We start from the raw sequence: 18261 nt of genomic DNA on the forward strand, positions 1-18261 counted from the left end.
CATAGTCACAGCCATAAAAAGAGTGAAATCTGTTATTTATGACATGGATGGATCGTGAGACCATTATATTAAATGAAATAATGTAGGCACAGATTCACTTGTATGGAAACTCAAAAGCTGATCTTAAACAAGTTGAGAGCAGAAGAGTGGTCACTATTAATTCTGGGTTTATGGGCTGGCTCTGCCACTTGTTGGCGGAGCTTCTCATAGCTTCCTAATAGATGCTGTGAACTGAATTAACAATGGTGAAGATTATTGAAGGTCCAGGCACTTTTTCTAATGCTCTATTGGCTTCATCTCCCATAATTTTTTCAGATAGGGGTTCCAAAGCTGGAGCCTGAGGACTGTTTTTTGTTTTTGTTTTTGTTTTTCAGTCCTGAGGCTTGAACTCAGGGCCTGGGCACTGTCCCTGAACTTCTTTTGCTCAAGGCTAACACTTTACCACTTGAGCCACAGCAACACTTCTGGCTTTTTGGGGGGGGGGATGAGGGGTGGTCTTGGGGCTTGAACTCTGGGCCTGGGTGCTGTCCCTCAGCTCTTCAGCTCAAGGCGAGCACTCCACCATTTGATCCACAGTGCCACTTCTGGTTTTCTGAGTGGTTTATTGTAGATAAGAGTCTCATGGACTTTCCTGCTCTGGCTGGTTTTGAACCATGATCCTCAGATCTCAGCCTCCTGAGTAGCTAGGATTACAGGAGTGAGCCACTAGTGCCCGGCTGCTTTTTCTGTTTATGTGGTACTAAGGAATGGAACCCAGGGCTTCATGCATGCTAGGCAAGTACACTCTACCATTAAGCCACATTCCCAGTCCCAGGACTAGAATTTTTTAAAATTATTAATTTGACATTCCTGGTTGTGTATCAATGTCTAGGCAGTGGTTAACCACTCAGAGTCTTAGAGAAAAAATACACTTCATTCTGCAGCAGCAGAATGTCCAACTTTCAGTCTCCTTGAGCCTCAGTTTCTTCATCGTAATATGGGAGAGCCAAAACTGATGACTCAGGCCTGTAATCATAAGTACTTAGCAGGCTAAGATCTGAGGATCACCGTTCAAAGCCAGCCCCATTAAGAAAGTCTAGAATAGTCTTATCTCCAATAAACCACCAGAAACCAGACGTGGTGTTGTGGCTCAGGTGGAAATAGCCTTGAGCTGAAGAGCTGAGGGACAGCACCCAGGCCCAGAGTTCAAGCCTCAAATCTGGCATATATAAAATAATAAAATGGGAACAAAGTAGCATCCACCCCTGAGAATGACAGAGGAGCTGAAATGAGCCTATCTAAGCAACTGTGTTTGGCATACACAGGTGTTCTGACAAGGGTTACCTTGTAGCTTCATCAACCAGTTCTTTTTTCTTTGCAGATGAGAGCCAAGTATCCTGTGCTTGTGTGTGTGTGGGGGGGGGCGGTGGGGGGTAGGGGTCATGGGGCTTGAACTCTGGACCTGGGCATTGTCCCTTAGCTCTTCAGCTCAAGGCAAGTGCTCTAACACTTGAGCCACAGCGCCACTTTCGATTTTCTGGTGGTTAATTGGAGATAAGAGTCTCATGGACTTTCTTGCCCAGGCTGGCTTTGAACCATGATCTTCAGATCTCAACCTCCTGAGTAGCAAGGATTACAGGCATAAGCCACTGGCATCTGTCTATATTGTGCTTTTTAGGGGGGGGTCCGGTCGTGGGGCCTGAACTCAGGGCCTGGGCGCTGTCCCTCAGCTCTTCAGCTCAAGGCTAGCACTCTACCACTTGAGCCACAGCGCCACTTGCAGCTTTTTTCTTTTTGCTTATGTGGTGCTGAGGAATCGAACCCAGGGCCTTATGCATGCAAGGCAAGCGCTCTACCACTGAGCCACCTTCCCAGCCCCTGTCTTGTGCTTTTTATGCTTAAGTCCTAGTTTGCTTTCGTGGCTTCCATTCTCAGGGCACATTTTGAACCATGTGGAGGAAGGAAGGTTAGTATGTCCCAGTGAGAAATTCTTGTCATTATTATTATTATTATTATTATTTGTGCCAGCCTTGGGGCTTGAACTCAGGTCGTGGGTGTTGTCCCTGAATTTTTTGTGTTCAAGGATAGCACTCTACCACTTTGAACCACAGTTCCAAAATTTCTGAATTTTTGGTAGTTAATTGGAGGTAAGAGTTTCACAGACTTTCCTGCCCTGGCTGGCTTCAAACCAGGTTCCTCAGATGTCAGTTTCCTGAGTAGTGAGAATTACAGGCATGAGCCCCTGATGCCTAGTGAAATCCTTGTCTTTGTTTGGATGGACTGTGAAGCCAAGTAATTAATTCCAGACTATTTTGCCCTCTATAACATGGGAGAGCAATCTGTTGTGTTGCTGTAATGATCAGGTAATGCACAACAGTGGTGTAGCCTGTAGTTGTGCTGCTGTGGTGCTTTGTACAAGTCCCCATATTTCAGCTGCAGGATAGCTTTGACTTAACAGGTACCTTGAAATACGATCTAGGGAGGGGTTTCAGAGGGTCCAGTGATCAAAACTCAGAGGGAAATTCCTCTCCCAGATTCCCCAAGAGAATGCATGCCGCCTGCCACAGACAGGGGTGTTTACATGAAATGAAATTAGTACAAATGCTTTCCTCATTGGTTGGTAGTAGTTTGCCTCTGGACGGGTGATCTGTCCTGAGTGGATGGAAATGGGGCATGGGTTCCTTTAACTCCTCGACATTTCTTTGGGAGTGAGTCTTCCAGAATAAAGTGAAGTTGCGAGTTCATCTTTCACTGCCTTTCTGCGGCAGGGAAATGCTTCCACAGCGTCTCCTTCTTTATGTCCAGTGATTAAAATAAAAATCAGCTCACATATGAACCCAGTAAACCAGACAGGGACAGCAGGGAAACAGAAAGTAAACTGGCTGCTTCCGGCCCAGGAGCTGGGGGTCTGGACTACAGGAGGCGGCACAGACACCCTGCCCCTCTGCGATTTTCTCCTCGGTGGTCACGCTGGAGGATTTCAGCTCAAAGGTATTGGTGCCTACGGTGGTGCAGCGGTGGAGAGAAAGGGGGTTTGGGGTGAGTGCCCGGGCCCAGAAGGCTCCTTCAACAGCACCATGGCGTTCCTTCACTCTGCCGTGCCCAGCTCGGGACACTGGGCGCGTCTTCCTCTGACAAGTTTGATCCCAGGCAGGGGGTTGGGGGGGGTTGGGGGGGAACGGAAGGGACTTTCCCCGAAACACAGTTGGCGCCTTGCTACTCTATTTTCAGAAGACCTTCCCCTCCCCCCAAGTTTCTCTGCTATATTCTATGCTCACCAGCGTCCTACCCCTTAGATACAACCTTTCAACGTGGTTGAAAACTTGTTTTTGTTTTCTTTTGCCTCTGGGGAAGAAGGGTGAGTTAATCTTTGGCATTATCAGGTCACTAAGTAGTTCCTGAGGCCCACAGCCCGCTTCTCTCCAAAGTGCACACTCACAGTGTGTGTGTGTGTGTGTGTGTGTGTGTGTGTGTGTGTGTGTGTGTGTGTGTATGTGATGGTACTGGGCCTTGAATTGAAAGATTCTCATTCTCACTTGTCTTTTCCACTCAAGGCTGGTCCACTACCACTTGAACCACAGCTCCACTTCAGGCTTTTTGCTAGCTAATTGGAGATAAGAGTCTCTCAGGTTAGTCTGTTGGGCTTTGAACATTGATCCTCAGATCTCAGCCTCCTCAGTAACTAGGATTACAGGTATGTGCTTGGGCACTTCTTTTTAATGTGACCTTGAGCCAGTAAACAATTTTTCTGTACCCCTGTCTCCTCATCATTAAGTAGAATTAATATTGAAGGGGATGCACTTATGAGCCAGTTACATCAGTGGCCCATGTTATTGAATACCCCGGGTCAGCAAATATCACATAGTAATAGCATTTTTATTTTTCACGTTCTATGTCTTTCTTTTGAAAAGTTATGTCTTGGTAGTGTTGGGGCTTGGTCTCAGGGCACCATGTTTGAGTACTCTACCACTCCAGCCATGTTCCCATTCCTTTTTTGTTGGAGCTTGTTAAGACCTAAAGGTTTTTTCCCAGGCTGGATTTGGATCCAGATATTCCTACTTCTGCCTCCTGAGTGGCTGAGATTGCAGGTGGGTGTCAGTATGTTTGGTCCTCTTAGGTTTGTTGTTGTTGTTGTTTTTAAAGTGAGGACTATCTTTTGTCTCCTTAGCCAGGTCCCAGTTTCTAATAGTACATGTTGTTGCATGGTGTACAGTTTCTTTTTATTATTTAAAATATTTTTTTACTTTTAAAATTAATTTTTCTTTCTTGTTTGTATTTATTTTAAAGTATTTAAATATTTATCTAAAATTTAAATATTTATATATTCATTTAAATTTTGGTTTATTAATTATTTGTCTATGTCTTTGTTTTGTTGTTGTTGGTTGTGGGGCCTGAACTCTGGACCTGGGCGCTGTCCCTGAGCTCTTCAGCTCAAGGTTAGCGCTCTACCACTTGAGCCACAGTGCCACTTCTGGCTTTTTCTGCTTATGTGGTGCTGAGGAATCGAACCCAGGGCCTCATGCATGCAAGGCAAGCACTCTACCACTGAGCCACCTTTCTAGCCCCTGTCTATATGTTTTTGAGAGTATAATAGGTACAGAAATGAAGGGACAAAGAGTGAACAAATGCAGCAATGGTACTCATTGAACACATGTTGAAAATGAACTACACAATTTGTGGATGGGATAGGAGGGAAAAACTAAGAGAGGGCAAGGGAAGGGGTAACATTATCGAAAGAAATGTACTCTTTGACTGACTTATGTAACTGTAACCCCTCTGTCTTTAGCATTTTCAAGTAAAAATAATAAATATACATATATAAATATATAAAGCATGGTAAACTAAAATATTTTTATGTAAATTTTAAATTAAGAAATTATATTTATTTTTGTTATTATCAGGGCTTCAACTCAGGAGTTGTGCTCTACCACAAAAGTCACATGTCCACAGCCAGGCACTGGTGGTGCACGCCTGTAATCCTAGCTACTCAGGAGGCTGAGATCTCACTGTTCAAAGCCATCCTGGACAGGAAAGTCTGTAAGACTCTTACCTCCACTTAACCACCAGAAAACTGGAAGTGGCGCTGTGGCTCAAGTAGTAGAGCGTTAGTTAGCCCTGAAGAGCTGAGGGACAATGTTCAATAGGCCCAGAGTTCAAGCCACATGACCGCTCCCCAAAAAAGAGTCACATGTCCAGTCCAGTTGTTTTGCTGATTAATCAGAGTCTGGAGGGGAACTGTTTTCCTGCCTGAGCTAGCTTTCAACTGGGGTCTTCAGCTCTCAGCCTCCAGAGTAGCTAGAATTACAGGCATGAGCCACCAGCGCCTGGCTTAAATTTATTTTAGTTGATATAGTAGTTGGATGTCTCTTTGCTGTGCTAACTTGATGGGTATATACAATATTTAATAATCAAAAGTGTTAATTAGCTTGCCACCTCTTGCAAATACTAGACAGTAGGTACTTGATACTAAATAATTGAATGGTATGTGGACCTAGGCTGTATGGACACCCTGGCTCCAGGGCCCTGCGGTGGACCTTGTTTGTCGGCAGGTGGATCTTTATGAGGATCTACAGGAGCCAACACTCTGAGTGGTGGCCTGAACTGTAGAGACTGACAAGACTCTGTTAGGATTTGGCTTTCAAAAATTGCCTGATACCTAGCTTTAGGATAATGATCTTGCTTTCATTTGATTCTGTGGTGGATTTTATTCTGTTAAATTGTGTGTGTGTGTGTCTGTGTATGTGTGTGTGTGTGATCTATGGATGCTAGATAAGCCCTGCCCACTTGCTTTCACTGTGGTAGTGCATTGTATGGAAGCTTCCATTGTCTTCCTGTCTGGCAACATGAAACCATCCTACTTGAACATAATCACCAAACTAAAAGGAAAAATGTGGTTATCTGGTTGCTTTATTGCACATTTCCTAGGTTCTGCATTTAGCTGTTCATTCCCATTGCCCTTCTACCATTTGGTTTTTCTTGTAGATTTGCAGGTGATCTTTGTAGAGTACAGATATTGCTGCCCCTGTACAGGCCCTAGCAAGCTCAGCGCTGGGATGGAGACTGTGCAGACTGCTGAGGATACTTTGTGGGGTTGGAGTTAGTCACAAACAGGCAGACAGTGTTGTTTCACTGCTAACCACCCAGGGCCTGGCATTTGAAGACCCCAGGATCTGCCTCTTTGGTAAGATTGATGGAGGAAAGACTGACTTGAAAGATGTTTTTAGGCAGCTGAGGATGGGTCCTGAAGCCAAGGGGTCCAGGGTCCCATTACAGTGTTCTCCCTAGCCCATAATTCTAGGCTTCTGTCTTCCATTTAGTAAATGTGACATATTTATATTAAAATGAAATGTCACAGGAGCTATATGGAGGCTAGCCCCACCTCTTCCTCCCTGGTGACTCAGAGTGGGAAGGAAGTTATAAAAGTACCCTGACTGCATTCTGTACCGAGCTTTGCCCTTCTCTTACCCATACAAACCCAGAGAAAAGGCGCGGGAAGAAGGTGCTACCTTTGAGACGGATTTGCTTCTGGTAAGGTAGGCTGGGTTTTAAGAGGAAGAACTTCGAGTCTGAAGCTTTCTAGGCTTCTGAGTGTGGGACCGAGGCCACTTGGCCATGGAGGTGATCACATATTTGAGTGTACATGCGGGAGGCCTGAGCATTCATCTGTAGCCTCCCGGGGCCTTGCAGAGGGTGTGTGCACGGAGGGCGCCTTGAGATGTTCAGATCAGATGGATATATCCGGATGGACGTAGTATAGGGCATTTATGGAATGTTCAAAGTACAGCTTTCTCTACAACCACCTCATCTTTATCCGATCAAACTCATCGAAGAATAGAAGCCAAAATTTGAATCTCAGCTGATTTGTCTCCTATGATTTCCCACTCAAACTCTCTCTTCCTCTTTCTCACTCACACACACACACTCACATACTCAGACACACAATATGCAACCGACTAAAATTTGGTAATTCAGCCATTTACCTTAATTTTTCTTTTTGGCTAGGCTGGAAATAGAGCCCAGGTACTTGCACAAGCTAGGAAAGTCTAGCATTGAACTATCATTTATATCTTGTGGAAATTTAAAAGATACAGAATAGAATGGTATGACAGGCAGCACAGATAAAAAGATCAGAGACCTATACTTGTGAGGTTAAGTATTGTACAGATAATATTTTCTGTTTCATTTATTTGACAGTTATAGTGTTGGATCTACATTTTGTTGAAGTTTGAACACCTTTTCCAGGCTGTATGGACACCCTGGCTCCAGGACCCTGCAGTGGACCCTGTTTGTGGGCAGGTGGATCTTTATGAGGATCTAGATAGAGAAGCCAACACTCTGAGTGGTGGCCTGAACTGTAGAGACTGACAAAACTCTGTCAGGATTTGGCTTTCAAAAACTGCCTGGCACCGATCTTGCTTTCATTTGATTCTGTGGTGGATTTTATTCCGTTAAATTATGTGTGTGTGTGTGTGTGTGTGTGTGTGTGTGTGTGTGTGTGTGTGTGTGTGTGTGTGTGTGTGTGTGTGTGTGTGTGTTATTGTAAAGGTGATATACAGAGGGGTTAAAATTACGTGAGTCAGTTAATGGGTATATTTCTTTTTTGGACATCAGAGGTTAAAAATGATATAAAGTTTTCCAGATGGTTGGTCTAATTCTACAAAGTAAAGCTGGACCTCATCTAGATCTTTCTCAACCTATAAATAAAAATGAGTCTTAAAACAGATTTTAACTTAAGCCTGTATACATTTAGTAGGCAATGCGGGAACATAGTAAAGACTGAAGACAGTGAAAATAGTACAAACTATGTAGAAGAATGTAAAAACAAGATTCAGTTTCACTTTTGCTCTGTCTCCCCACTTCTATGGCTTGGCCCACAGTCCAATAGGCAACCTGCAAACAACTTCCTGCAAATGTGTTGAAGCTGTTCTGTAAATGCACAAATGAACAAATCTCTGTGAACTCAGCCATTTATACCTTATGGAAATCACACATATTTCAGTACTAAGATCTTTCTGCCCTAATAGCTGAATAGAATGCCACTAAAAATGACTTACAGCTTACTGAACTCTTTTTATACTATAGTCATTTCTACTCTTTGTTATTTCAAGCAACACTACCATGAAAATCCTTGTATATATTTTTGAGTACACTTATATTTAAGTAGGAAAAAGAGCCCTGGAAATGAAATTGTGGGGTCAAAGTACATTTCAGATATTGATAGAGATGGCAGGATTACTCACTTACCTGTTTTTATTTCTACTATTTCACTACATGAGTCTATTTTTTTCTTTTCTGTGCCAATCCTGGGGCTTTAACTCAGGGACTAGATGCTATCACTGAGCTTTTTAACCACTTGAGCTACTTGGCTTTTTGGTTGTTAATTGGAGATAAGAATCCCATGGACTTTCCTGCACAGGCTGGATTTGAACTGCGATCCTCAGATTTCAGTCCTCTAAGTAGCTTGATCAATTTTGGAAGTTAGAAAATTGTCTTTTGTTATAACTGCAGTTTACCCCTTCCCTATTATAAATGAAATTAAGCACCTTTTCAAATGTTTAAAAATTATTGGTCATGCACTAGAAAGTCACTGGCATTTTCTCTGAACTGCTTGTTTTTGGTATTTATATTTATGTGTTTCACTTATATAGATCATATCTACATGCATTCTTTCAACCCATTAGAGAAAAAGAAAGTCAAATTATCTTCCTCATTGCTTCACCCTCAGGTCTTGGTCTTCTTCTCTAAGTCCTAGAGAGGACAGCAGTATGACTTTGATGTGTTTGCTTGCAGAATCTTCTTTTGACTTTGTCATTTTATATATGTATATCTAGTGCCTGAAAAACTATTGTATTGTTTTGAATATTACTAAAAAGCTGGTGTGGGCTGGGAAGGTGGCTCAGTGGTAGAGCACTTGCCTTGCATGCTCGAGGCCTTGGGTTCGATTCCTCAGCACCACATAAGAAACAAGCCGGAAGTGGTGCTGTGGCTCAACTGGTAAAGTGCTAGCCTTGAGCTGAAGAGCTCAGGCCCAGAGTTCAGGCCCCATGACTGGACCCCCCCCCCCAAAAAAAAAAAAAAAAAAAAGCTGGTGTGACTTTTTTTGTTCCATTGTCACTTTTTTCCAGTACATCTTAGATATCTGGCCATATTTATTTCAAAAGATGGGGTACATTACTCTTTTTTTTTTGTCTGTCATGGGGCTTGAACTCTGGGCCTGGGCGCTGTCCCTCAGCTCTTCAGCTCAAGGCGAGCGCTTTACCACTTGAGCCACAGCGCCACTTCCGGTTTTCTGGTGGCTTATTGGAGATAGGAGTCTCACAGTCTCTCCTGCCCGGGCTGGCTTTGAACTGCGATCCTCAGATCTCAGCCTCCTGAGTAGCTAGGATTACAGGCGTGAGCCACCAGCGCCCGGCAAGGGGTACATTATTCTTAACTGCTATATACTGTAGTGTGTTCATACCTTGATTTGTCTAGCAACTCCTTTATTATTGAAGGACAGTTGGGTTGTTTCTAGTTGTTTAGGGTCATACAGTGGCTTCTAGCATGTATTTAAGGAATGGTTACTAGTCTGATATGTTGTGTATTGAGCAGTTTTGTTTGTTGTAGTTTGAACATGTACTGGTAGGTGCTGACCATATATCTGAAGTGACTTTTTGAAATAAAAGATTTTTTTTGAAGGAAGAGAGGAATAGGAATGTAGTAGTACGGGTGAATTTATTCAACCTGTAACCATATTATGATTTATTGTATTTTCAATTTTCACACATATAAATATATGCTACTGTAACCAAGAGGGGAAACACATTTTTTTAAAAAGGAAAACTGGAAGTAGAACTTAATCTAATGGGCAAATCAATAATATTTTTTTTTTTTTTTGGTCGGTCGTGGGGCTTGAACTCTGGGCCTGGGCGCTGTCCCTCAGCTCTTCAGCTCAAGGCGAGCGCTCTACCACTTGAGCTACAGCGCCACTTCCGGTTTTCTGGTGGTTTATTGGAGATAGGAGTCTCGCGGTCTTTCCTGCCCGGGTTGGCTTTGAACCGCGATCCTCAGATCTCAGCCTCCTGAGTAGCTAGGATTACAGGCGTGAGCCACCAGCGCCCGGCTCAATAATATTTTTTAGGGCTGGGAATGTGGCTTGGTAGACTGCTTTCCTAGCATGCATGAAGCCCTGAGTTCGATTCCTCAGTACTACATAAACAGAAAAGCCAGAAGTGGAGCTGTGGCTCAAGCGGTAGCCTTAAGCAAAAGCAGTGCAGGGACAGTTTTTTATTTGACCATGTGATGTAGAAAGTACATGCATTGTAGTTCGTTTGACCATTGACTTTTTGTATATCTACCTTTCTAAATAGAACTACTTGTGAGAAGGAACTTACTATGCTTGCTCTGTCATTCTTCTTATCATCATTGTCTTCCTCCTCCTGCTCTTCTTCCTCCTCCTTCTCCTCTTGATCCTCCCTTTTCTTTTCCCCTCCTCTTCCCTTCTTCCTTCTCTTCCTTTTCTCCTTTTCTTCCTTTATCTTATTCCCTGTATTTATGGTAAAGCATCTGGTATATAGTATATGTAATAGCCCTTAATGATGGAACAAACTAAACCAGTAGATGGTATCTTTCATCCTTATCTGAGCATAGCATTATATTTTGACCTAGGTTGCATCTCCGCTTTCCTAATTCCTGCCACAAATGGATTTCAGTGGATACCTTTACAAAATCGGGGAACAACTGGACAGTGATGAGTTGGCCTCCCTCAAGTTCCTGAGCCTGGACTACATCCCACAAAAGAAGCAGGAGCCCATTAAGGATGCCTTGACATTATTTGAGATATTACAGGAGAAGGGAATGTTGGAGGATGACAATCTGTTCTTCCTGAAGGAGCTGCTTTTCCGAATTAGTAGACTAGATCTCCTGCAAAATTTTCTGAGCACAAGTAAGGAAAACATGGAAAAGGAGCTCCAGACTCTAGGCAGGGCTCAGATTTCTGCCTACAGGTAGGTAGAAACTCCAGTGTGGGGACTGCGAGGTGTGGTTGGACACATCTCTGTGCATACTGTGGATAAGGGTTGCATTTCTGGTGTAACTTGGGAGATGCTGGGAAGATGTCCCATCAGAGCCAAGTTAAAAAAATTGGGGGCATCTAGGTACTGGTGGCTCATGCCTGTAATCCTAGCTACTCAAGAGGCTGAGATAAGAGGATCATGGTTTGAAGCCAGGAAAATCTGTGAGACTCTTATCTCCAATAAGCTACCAAAGAAGCCAGAAGTAGAGCTGTGGTTCAAGTGGTAGAGCACTAGCCTTGAGCAAAAAAGCTCAGGGACAGCCCTCAGGCCCTGAGTTCAAACTCAAGGCCTGGAAAAAAAAATTAGGGGCTTTATATGTAATTCAGAGGAGAAAAACTTATTCTTCAATGTGAAACATTAACTACAGCTATGTGGAAATTAAAATAGAGTTTTATAAATGTTTCCCTCTCTCTAGTCTTGGTACTTCTACACTTTGAACCTACATCACGTGCTTACTTTGCCTTTCCATGGGGTAAGGTATCATGTCTTCCCTTGCTGTAAGCCCCTCCCACCTGCTTATGGACATAAAGTGAATTTTTCATGGATTTATACTCGAACACTGAAATTATATGGTTCTCTAATATATATGTTGCCAGGCCTGGCCCCACACAGACCACTTAGTTCCTACGGGCACATCTGTATTTGTACCCTAATGTAGAACCTTAGCAAAGCATTAGGTGCAGAAATGGGGCCGGGGGGGGGGGGGGGGGAGGCGGGGGAGTGGTGTGGGGGGGAGGGGTGCGGGAAGGGTGGTGCTCAGGCAATTCTGTCCATCCTATGAGACTCAGCTTCTCCCCATCCTGGGGAGAATGGGAAACATGAGCTGTGGTAACCAGCCATGTATAGTTACAATTTCATGGATTTGTGCCAAGACTTAAAAGAATGGAAACACCTTCTCTCTTTCAACATGATCTTGTTTCAGTTACTTTCATGGAAAATAATTTTTAGTTCTCTTTGAACATTTTTACATAAACCTTAGCTCTGGCCCATTTCATCATCCTCTCATTTGTCAGAGTCAGAACTGCCACTCACTATCCACTGATAGCCCTGCCTGTCCTGGTCCCTGAGGTTCTGGAATGTTCCTCATTATGTATTCTTATTTGAGGCTATTTTCAAAATATTCTAGGGGTATTGCTTTCTTAGGGCTGCTCCAATCAAGTACCACAAATTGGGTGCCTTAAAACACTATAGGAAATTTATTCTCTAGTAGTCCTAGAACCTCAAATTCAGAAATCAAAGGGCCAGCAGGACTGGTTTTGTTTTGGAGCTGGGATGTGAGGGAGAATCTGCTCCATGCATCAATCCTACCTTCTTGATGGTTCTTTCCTAGAGATATCCCTTTAGCCTCTACCTCTGTTTTCTTCAGTGTTTCATTTGTCTGAATTTTCCTCTTATAAGAATACCAGCCATTGGATTAGGGCCTATCTTGATACAGAATTTTGTCTACAAAGACTACATTCTCACTGTCCATAACTGTTTGCGGGAAGAAGGGAGGAGATGAGTCAACCAAGTACCCTTGGAGTGTGTAAAGACTTTACAAGGATCTTATTATTATTATTATTATTTTGGATCCAGTTGGGGGGCCTGAACTCTGGGCCTGAGCGCTGTCCCTCAGCTCTTCAGCTCAAGGCTAGTGCTCTACCACTTGAGCCACGGCACCACTTCCAGCTTTTTTTTTTGCTTATGTGGTACTGGGGAATCAAACCCAGGGCCTCATGCATGCAAGGCAAGCGCTCTACCACTGAGCCACCTTCCCAGCCCCACAAGGATCTTATTCATAAAGCACCAAATTCATCCTAAGAACCTATAATCCCAGAGCTAGCAAGGCTGAAGGGTAGGAGAGCCTCACTCTGTGCCGCCATCTTGGACTTCTGAAGGCTCCCCTTCTTTGCCATGTTGAGGCAAGCAGCTGATGACTTTTACCATCTGGTGGAGAGCTTGGAGTCTCCTGACCAGAACAGGATCTGAGTGCTACATCTTGGTATGGAAACAAAAGAGTCTACACAATCACCATTAAGTACTTTATCATCATTATTAACTAGGAGATGAAAACAGATTGGTGTGGCCACTTAACATTGTAAGGAAACACTCGGTATTCCAGTTTCAAACTACAACTTCTTTTTTTTTCAGTCATGGGGCTTGAATGCAAGGCCTGGGTGTTGTCTCTGAGCTCTTCTGCTTAACGCTAGTGCTCTACCACTTGAGCTACAGCACCACTTCTGGTTTTCTGGTGGTTCATTGGAGATATGTGTTACGGATTTTCCTGCCTGGGCTGGCTTTGAAACATGATCCTCAGATCTCAGCCTCCTGAATAGCAGGATTATAGGCATGAACCACCAGTGCCCAGCTCAAACTACAATGTCTACATATAAATAAGTACCTTATAAACACTAGAAATATTAGATATTATACTCATAACAAGGAAATATTAGATATAGTAGATTCAAACTAAACTTCTACCAATAAATATAAACACTAGAGTAATTATATATTGTAGTCATAATAAGTAAATACTGGATATTGTAGTTTAAACTGCAACTTCTACTATAAATAAGTATCTTATAAGCGATAACATATCTTATAAACTAAGCATACCACACAATGATGATACAAGAAACCCTGTAAGTTTCAAAGATGAGGAAAGAAAAGGAATGAAATACCTTATAATAAAGTTAAAAGATGTATACAATCCAAACTCAGAAACTTTAGAAAAGTATTTCTGAGAAACTTATGTTTCTACACTTAAAAAAGTTTAATTTTCTAATTTAATGTTGAAAGCAACATGTTTTTGTATTAAAGTTCTTTTCCTTTGCTTCAAATTAGTGGGGGGAAAAGTTTTGTACACTGAAAAAGCATTTCCTCTGTCTATTGTTTGTGAAACACATTCCAAGAGCATAAGGCTACAAGTTGATTAGGAAATAATGCCCACTAGGGTGTGTGTGTGGGGGGGTAGGGAAATGCAATATTCAATGCATATCCTACGAAAATAAAAAAAAATGAAGGGGTGGATTGGGAAGGATGGGTGAGAATGTTGAAATGGGCGACACTGAGTAAGACATTGTATTCATAAACTGTGTTGTTGAATGGCAACTCCTTTGTACAACTACTTGAGATAATAAAAAGAAAATATTAATCACTTTCTGAACACTTAGTGTAATGCCAAAGATTGGTTTAAGTTCAGCCACATTCTGTATAATACTTTTCTCAACAATACATGACATATATATGTCAGTGGTCCCTTAGGATTATATTGTCTAGAAAAGTCATAGAAGCCTTAGTTAAAAAAAAAACCAACACTCTGTACAGGGGCTGGGAAGGTGGCTCAGTGGTAGAGCGCTTACCTTGCATGCATGAGGCCCTGGGTTCAATTCCTCAGCACCACATAAGCAGAAAAACCTGGAAGTGGCTCTGTGGCTCAAGTGGTAGAGCACTAGCCTTGAGCTGAAGAGCTGAGGGACAGCTCCCAGGCCCAAAGTTTGGGCCCCACAACTGACTCAAAACAAAAAACAAAAAATACTCTGTACAGAAATTCTAGCCAGGGGCTGGGTAGGTGTCTCAGTGGTAGAGCGCTTGCCTTGCATGCATGAGGCCCTGGGTTTGATTCCTCAGCACCACATAAGCAAAAAGTAAAAAGCCGGAAGTGGTGCTGTGGCTCAAGTGGTAGAGCATAGCCTTGAGCTGAAGAACTGAGGGACAGTGCCCAGGCCCAGAGTTCAGGCCCGATGACTGGACCCCCAAAAAAAAGAAAAAAAAAAAGAAATTCTAGCCAAATGAAGAATTTGCCCAATGCTCAAAATGTATACCATTGTTAAGTGATACAGGACTGTACTTCATATAAACGTATCTGTATGTTCATTTATACATGACTATAACATGTATAGGTATTTCCAGTGTAAGGAGCAAAAAAGTCCAACATGTCTAAAATCACACAGCTGAAAGATGGTGGGACCAAAGTTCTAATGAGTCTATTCACAACTCTCAGGGGTTATGGAAGTAAAAGGCCATCTGTCAGCAAACAGGGGACTTGGACTGCTGGTGGAATGACCATTATGTGAATTGCCCTTCCCAAGTGATACTGTAAAGGCACAGCAAAGGAAAACAGCCCTGAGGACACTTGGCAATGCAGAGCGGGTGCTGCGGGTAGAAGTGGAGGGGGGTAGGTGCAGCTGGGAGAGGAAGGGGGAAGTGAAAAGATGGGGCTGTCGGCTGTATTTGGTGTTGGTGGGTCTGTGAGAAGGCTGTGGTATAGTCTTTGTGTTCTAGAACCAAATGTTTGTCTTTCTTCCTGAAATAAGACTGAGAGAGCACTGATCATATAGTCAGAGATGTGATGATTGGGCTTGCCTTTTGGGATGTATAGGTCTTTTTTTTCTATTGCAACAAACGCTTGATTTTATAGTGAAAAAAAAAAAAAAACCAAAGGAAAAGCAAGCTTCAGTTAACTGAAATTACCTAAGACACATTTGATGTACTTTTACATTGTTCATGGTGGAATAATATAGACATGAGTCTGAGACTTCTGCCACACCCTGCCAGCCCCTGCGCTTATAACTCAGCTCACAAGTCATATCGATAATTGGTTCAGTTTTGAAGGGAGGCCCTTGGAATCTGGACCGCTGTGACTTCATATACAACAAATAGAAATTATCTAGGAAAGCCTTTTTTTTCTTTCTTTCTAAATATCTCCATTTCCCACCACAGGGTCATGCTTTTTCAGATTTCAGAAGATGTAAGCAAACTGGAATTGAAGTCTTTTAAGTTTTTGTTAAGCAAGGAGCTACCCAGGTGTAAGCTGGATGATGACATGGTAAGACCTGATACCTCCCTTTAAGACTAAAAAGAGGGGCTGGAGGTGTGACTCCATTGATAGAGTGCTAGCCAATGAGCAAAGCAGCAGGGACTGAGTTCGAGTCCTGGTCTTAGACCTAAAAATATAAAGACTACAAAGAGGGGCTCTTTTGGGCAAAGCAGCCTAGATTCTCTCTCACTTCTTAATCAAGAGAGGAAATTGGCCAACCAGGAGCAATGTAGACTAGATGCCTCTGTATTGTGGAGTACTACTCAGATTCGTTATTGGTAGCAAGGCAGAGGCAGGAGGAAACTCTGCAGCCTAGCCCAGTATGGGACCCAGCAGAGTCAGGAAGTGGTGCTCTGAGTCCTGACCCCCACTTCTGAAACCCTTGAGATAACTCTGTGTGTTCTTCCATGTGTATTCTATGCCTTTATGTGTTTTATGACTGTGTGTGCAACTGTCTGTCTGTTTTGTATCTCGTGTACATGTGTGGTATATGTGTGTATATATTTCTGTTACTGTGGTGTGTGTGTGTGTGTGTGTGTGTGTGTGTGTGTGTGTGTGTGTGTGTGTGTATTTCAATTTGGAGGAGGATTGGGGGGTGCTAGAGACAATGTTAGGATGTAAGGCTATACCATGTCATTGGTTAACAGCCTGCCGTGTCTCAGCCACAGAGTTCAGGCTGATTTATTACTCAAAGACTCAACACTTAGGGCTGGGAAGGTGGCTCAGTGGTAGAGTGCTTGCCTTGCACACATGAAGCCCTGGGTTCAATTCCTTAGCACCACATAAGCAAAAAGAAAAAAAGCTGGAAGTGGTGCTGTGGCTCAAGTGGTAGAGCGCTAGCCTTGAGCTGAAGAGCTGAGGGACAGCGCCCAGGCCCAGAGTTCAGGCCCCACGACCGGACCTCCCACCCCCCAAAAAGACTCAACACTCAGTTTAAGCACAGGGCCTGGAGCCTGAATGATAACTGCTAAGACTTCTTCTTCCACTAACTTTTGTCCTTCCAGGCCAGAAGACACAGAATTGTCTCCCCAGTAGTCTTGTCAAGTGCAGGGGTCCAGTGTAATGTGCTCTCAGGGGGAGAGGGTCTTCTTGAGAAGTGAGTGTGGTACCTTGGTTTGAAGAACGCAGAAGTGAAATCAAAGTTTAAAAACCTGCATGCTTCAATTACGTCTCCCCACTTTATTTCTCTTCCCTAGAGTTTGCTTGATATTTTTATGGAGATGGAGAAAAGGGTCCTTCTAGGGGACAGAAACTTAGACGTCCTGAAGAAAATCTGTGAGCAAATCAACAAGAGCCTACTGAGCAAGATAAATGATTACGAATCAAATAGAAATGATAGGACAGGTAAGAATCAGTCAAATATATTCCCTCCCTCTTTCCCTCCTTCCTTCCATTTTTGGCCATACTTCATATTTGCCAGGCAAACATACTACTGCTTGAGCCCAGCAAAATATATTCTTTTTTTTTTTTTTTTTTTGGGTCCGGTCGTGGGGCCTGAACTCTGGGCCTGGGCGCTGTCCCTCAGCTCTTCAGCTCAAGGCTAGCGCTCTACCGCTTGAGCCACAGCGCCACTTCCGGCTTTTTTTTCTTTTTGCTTATGTGGTGCTGAGGAATCGAACCCAGGGCCTCATGCATGCAAGGCAAGCACTCTACCACTGAGCCACCTTCCCAGCCCCAGCAAAATATATTCTTAAATTGACAAATCCTTCAGTAGCACAACTGCTTCTAATCACTTACATATTTTTTTATTCAGAGAGAAGCATGAGCCTTGAAAGAAGTCCAGATTCATTTTTGGATGGTAATGCTTGGAGATATATTTTCAAGATCTACTGAGTCAATTTCTTCGCTCACATCCTCCTACCTCCTTCCCACCACCTGCTACCACACGCTACAATGGTGACTTGTAATCACCCTCTTTCTACATTGAAAGATGTAAAGACTTTTCCAAGGCATACTCTACAGCCCCCAGGCTGGCATGTTTGAAATTAGTGCAGTTAGTCACAAATAAGATCTTCACTTTTTTCTGTTTTCTTTTATCTGCTTTTGTCTTACTGTGTTTCTACTGGGTCGCTAGATTCAAATTATTTTCTAGAACTTTCTTGATTAAGGCTCTTCTTCTTTCAACAAGAACAAGTTTACTCTTCTCTCAAGGCCAGAGGCTCCTTGAGCAAATGTGAGTTATTCCCTCTACCCGCTTCCAAGTCTGTGCCCTACTTGAACTCCCCATTGCCGCCTGCCTCCCCATTGTTATCCTAGAAAGAAGTCCTGTCTGATGTGCTGTCCCTTTTCCCACTTGGGGAAGCTAGGCTGAAGCAGCAAAAGGAACTCTCAGGGATTCTGTTCAATGTTATCATCCCATAAATATCAATATGGTGATTGTTCTGTTGTATTTCTACCCAAGCTCTATGTGTATGTGTGCTCTCATGCACA

The 18261-nt window shown here is 43.1% G+C and overlaps 1 protein-coding gene across 5 annotated transcripts in view; it reads left to right on the forward strand.

The window, feature by feature from the left end:
• Positions 1-2668: 2668 nt before the first annotated feature.
• Casp8 (caspase 8) overlaps positions 2669-18261 on the forward strand; it is a 30640-nt gene continuing 15047 nt past the window's right edge. Inside the window, exons 1-5 of one of the 5 annotated variants that reach the window (XM_069995808.1) lie at positions 2669-3018; positions 10627-10964; positions 15735-15840; positions 17028-17175; positions 17585-17629. In XM_069995808.1, the coding sequence (XP_069851909.1) occupies positions 10660-10964; positions 15735-15840; positions 17028-17175; positions 17585-17629 (604 nt within the window). In that variant the 5' untranslated portion in view covers positions 2669-3018; positions 10627-10659. Of the gene's footprint in view, positions 3019-3319; positions 3338-6421; positions 6513-10626; positions 10965-15734; positions 15841-17027; positions 17176-17584; positions 17630-18261 lie in introns of those variants that run through there. The other 4 variants (XM_069995805.1, XM_069995809.1, XM_069995807.1 and 1 more) reach the window with 4 other exon arrangements.

Source organism: Dipodomys merriami, unplaced genomic scaffold, assembly GCF_024711535.1.
Source record: "Dipodomys merriami isolate MVZ:Mamm:240054 unplaced genomic scaffold, mDipMer1.0.p SCAF_49, whole genome shotgun sequence".
In the NCBI taxonomy this organism is placed as follows: Eukaryota; Metazoa; Chordata; class Mammalia; order Rodentia; family Heteromyidae; genus Dipodomys; species Dipodomys merriami.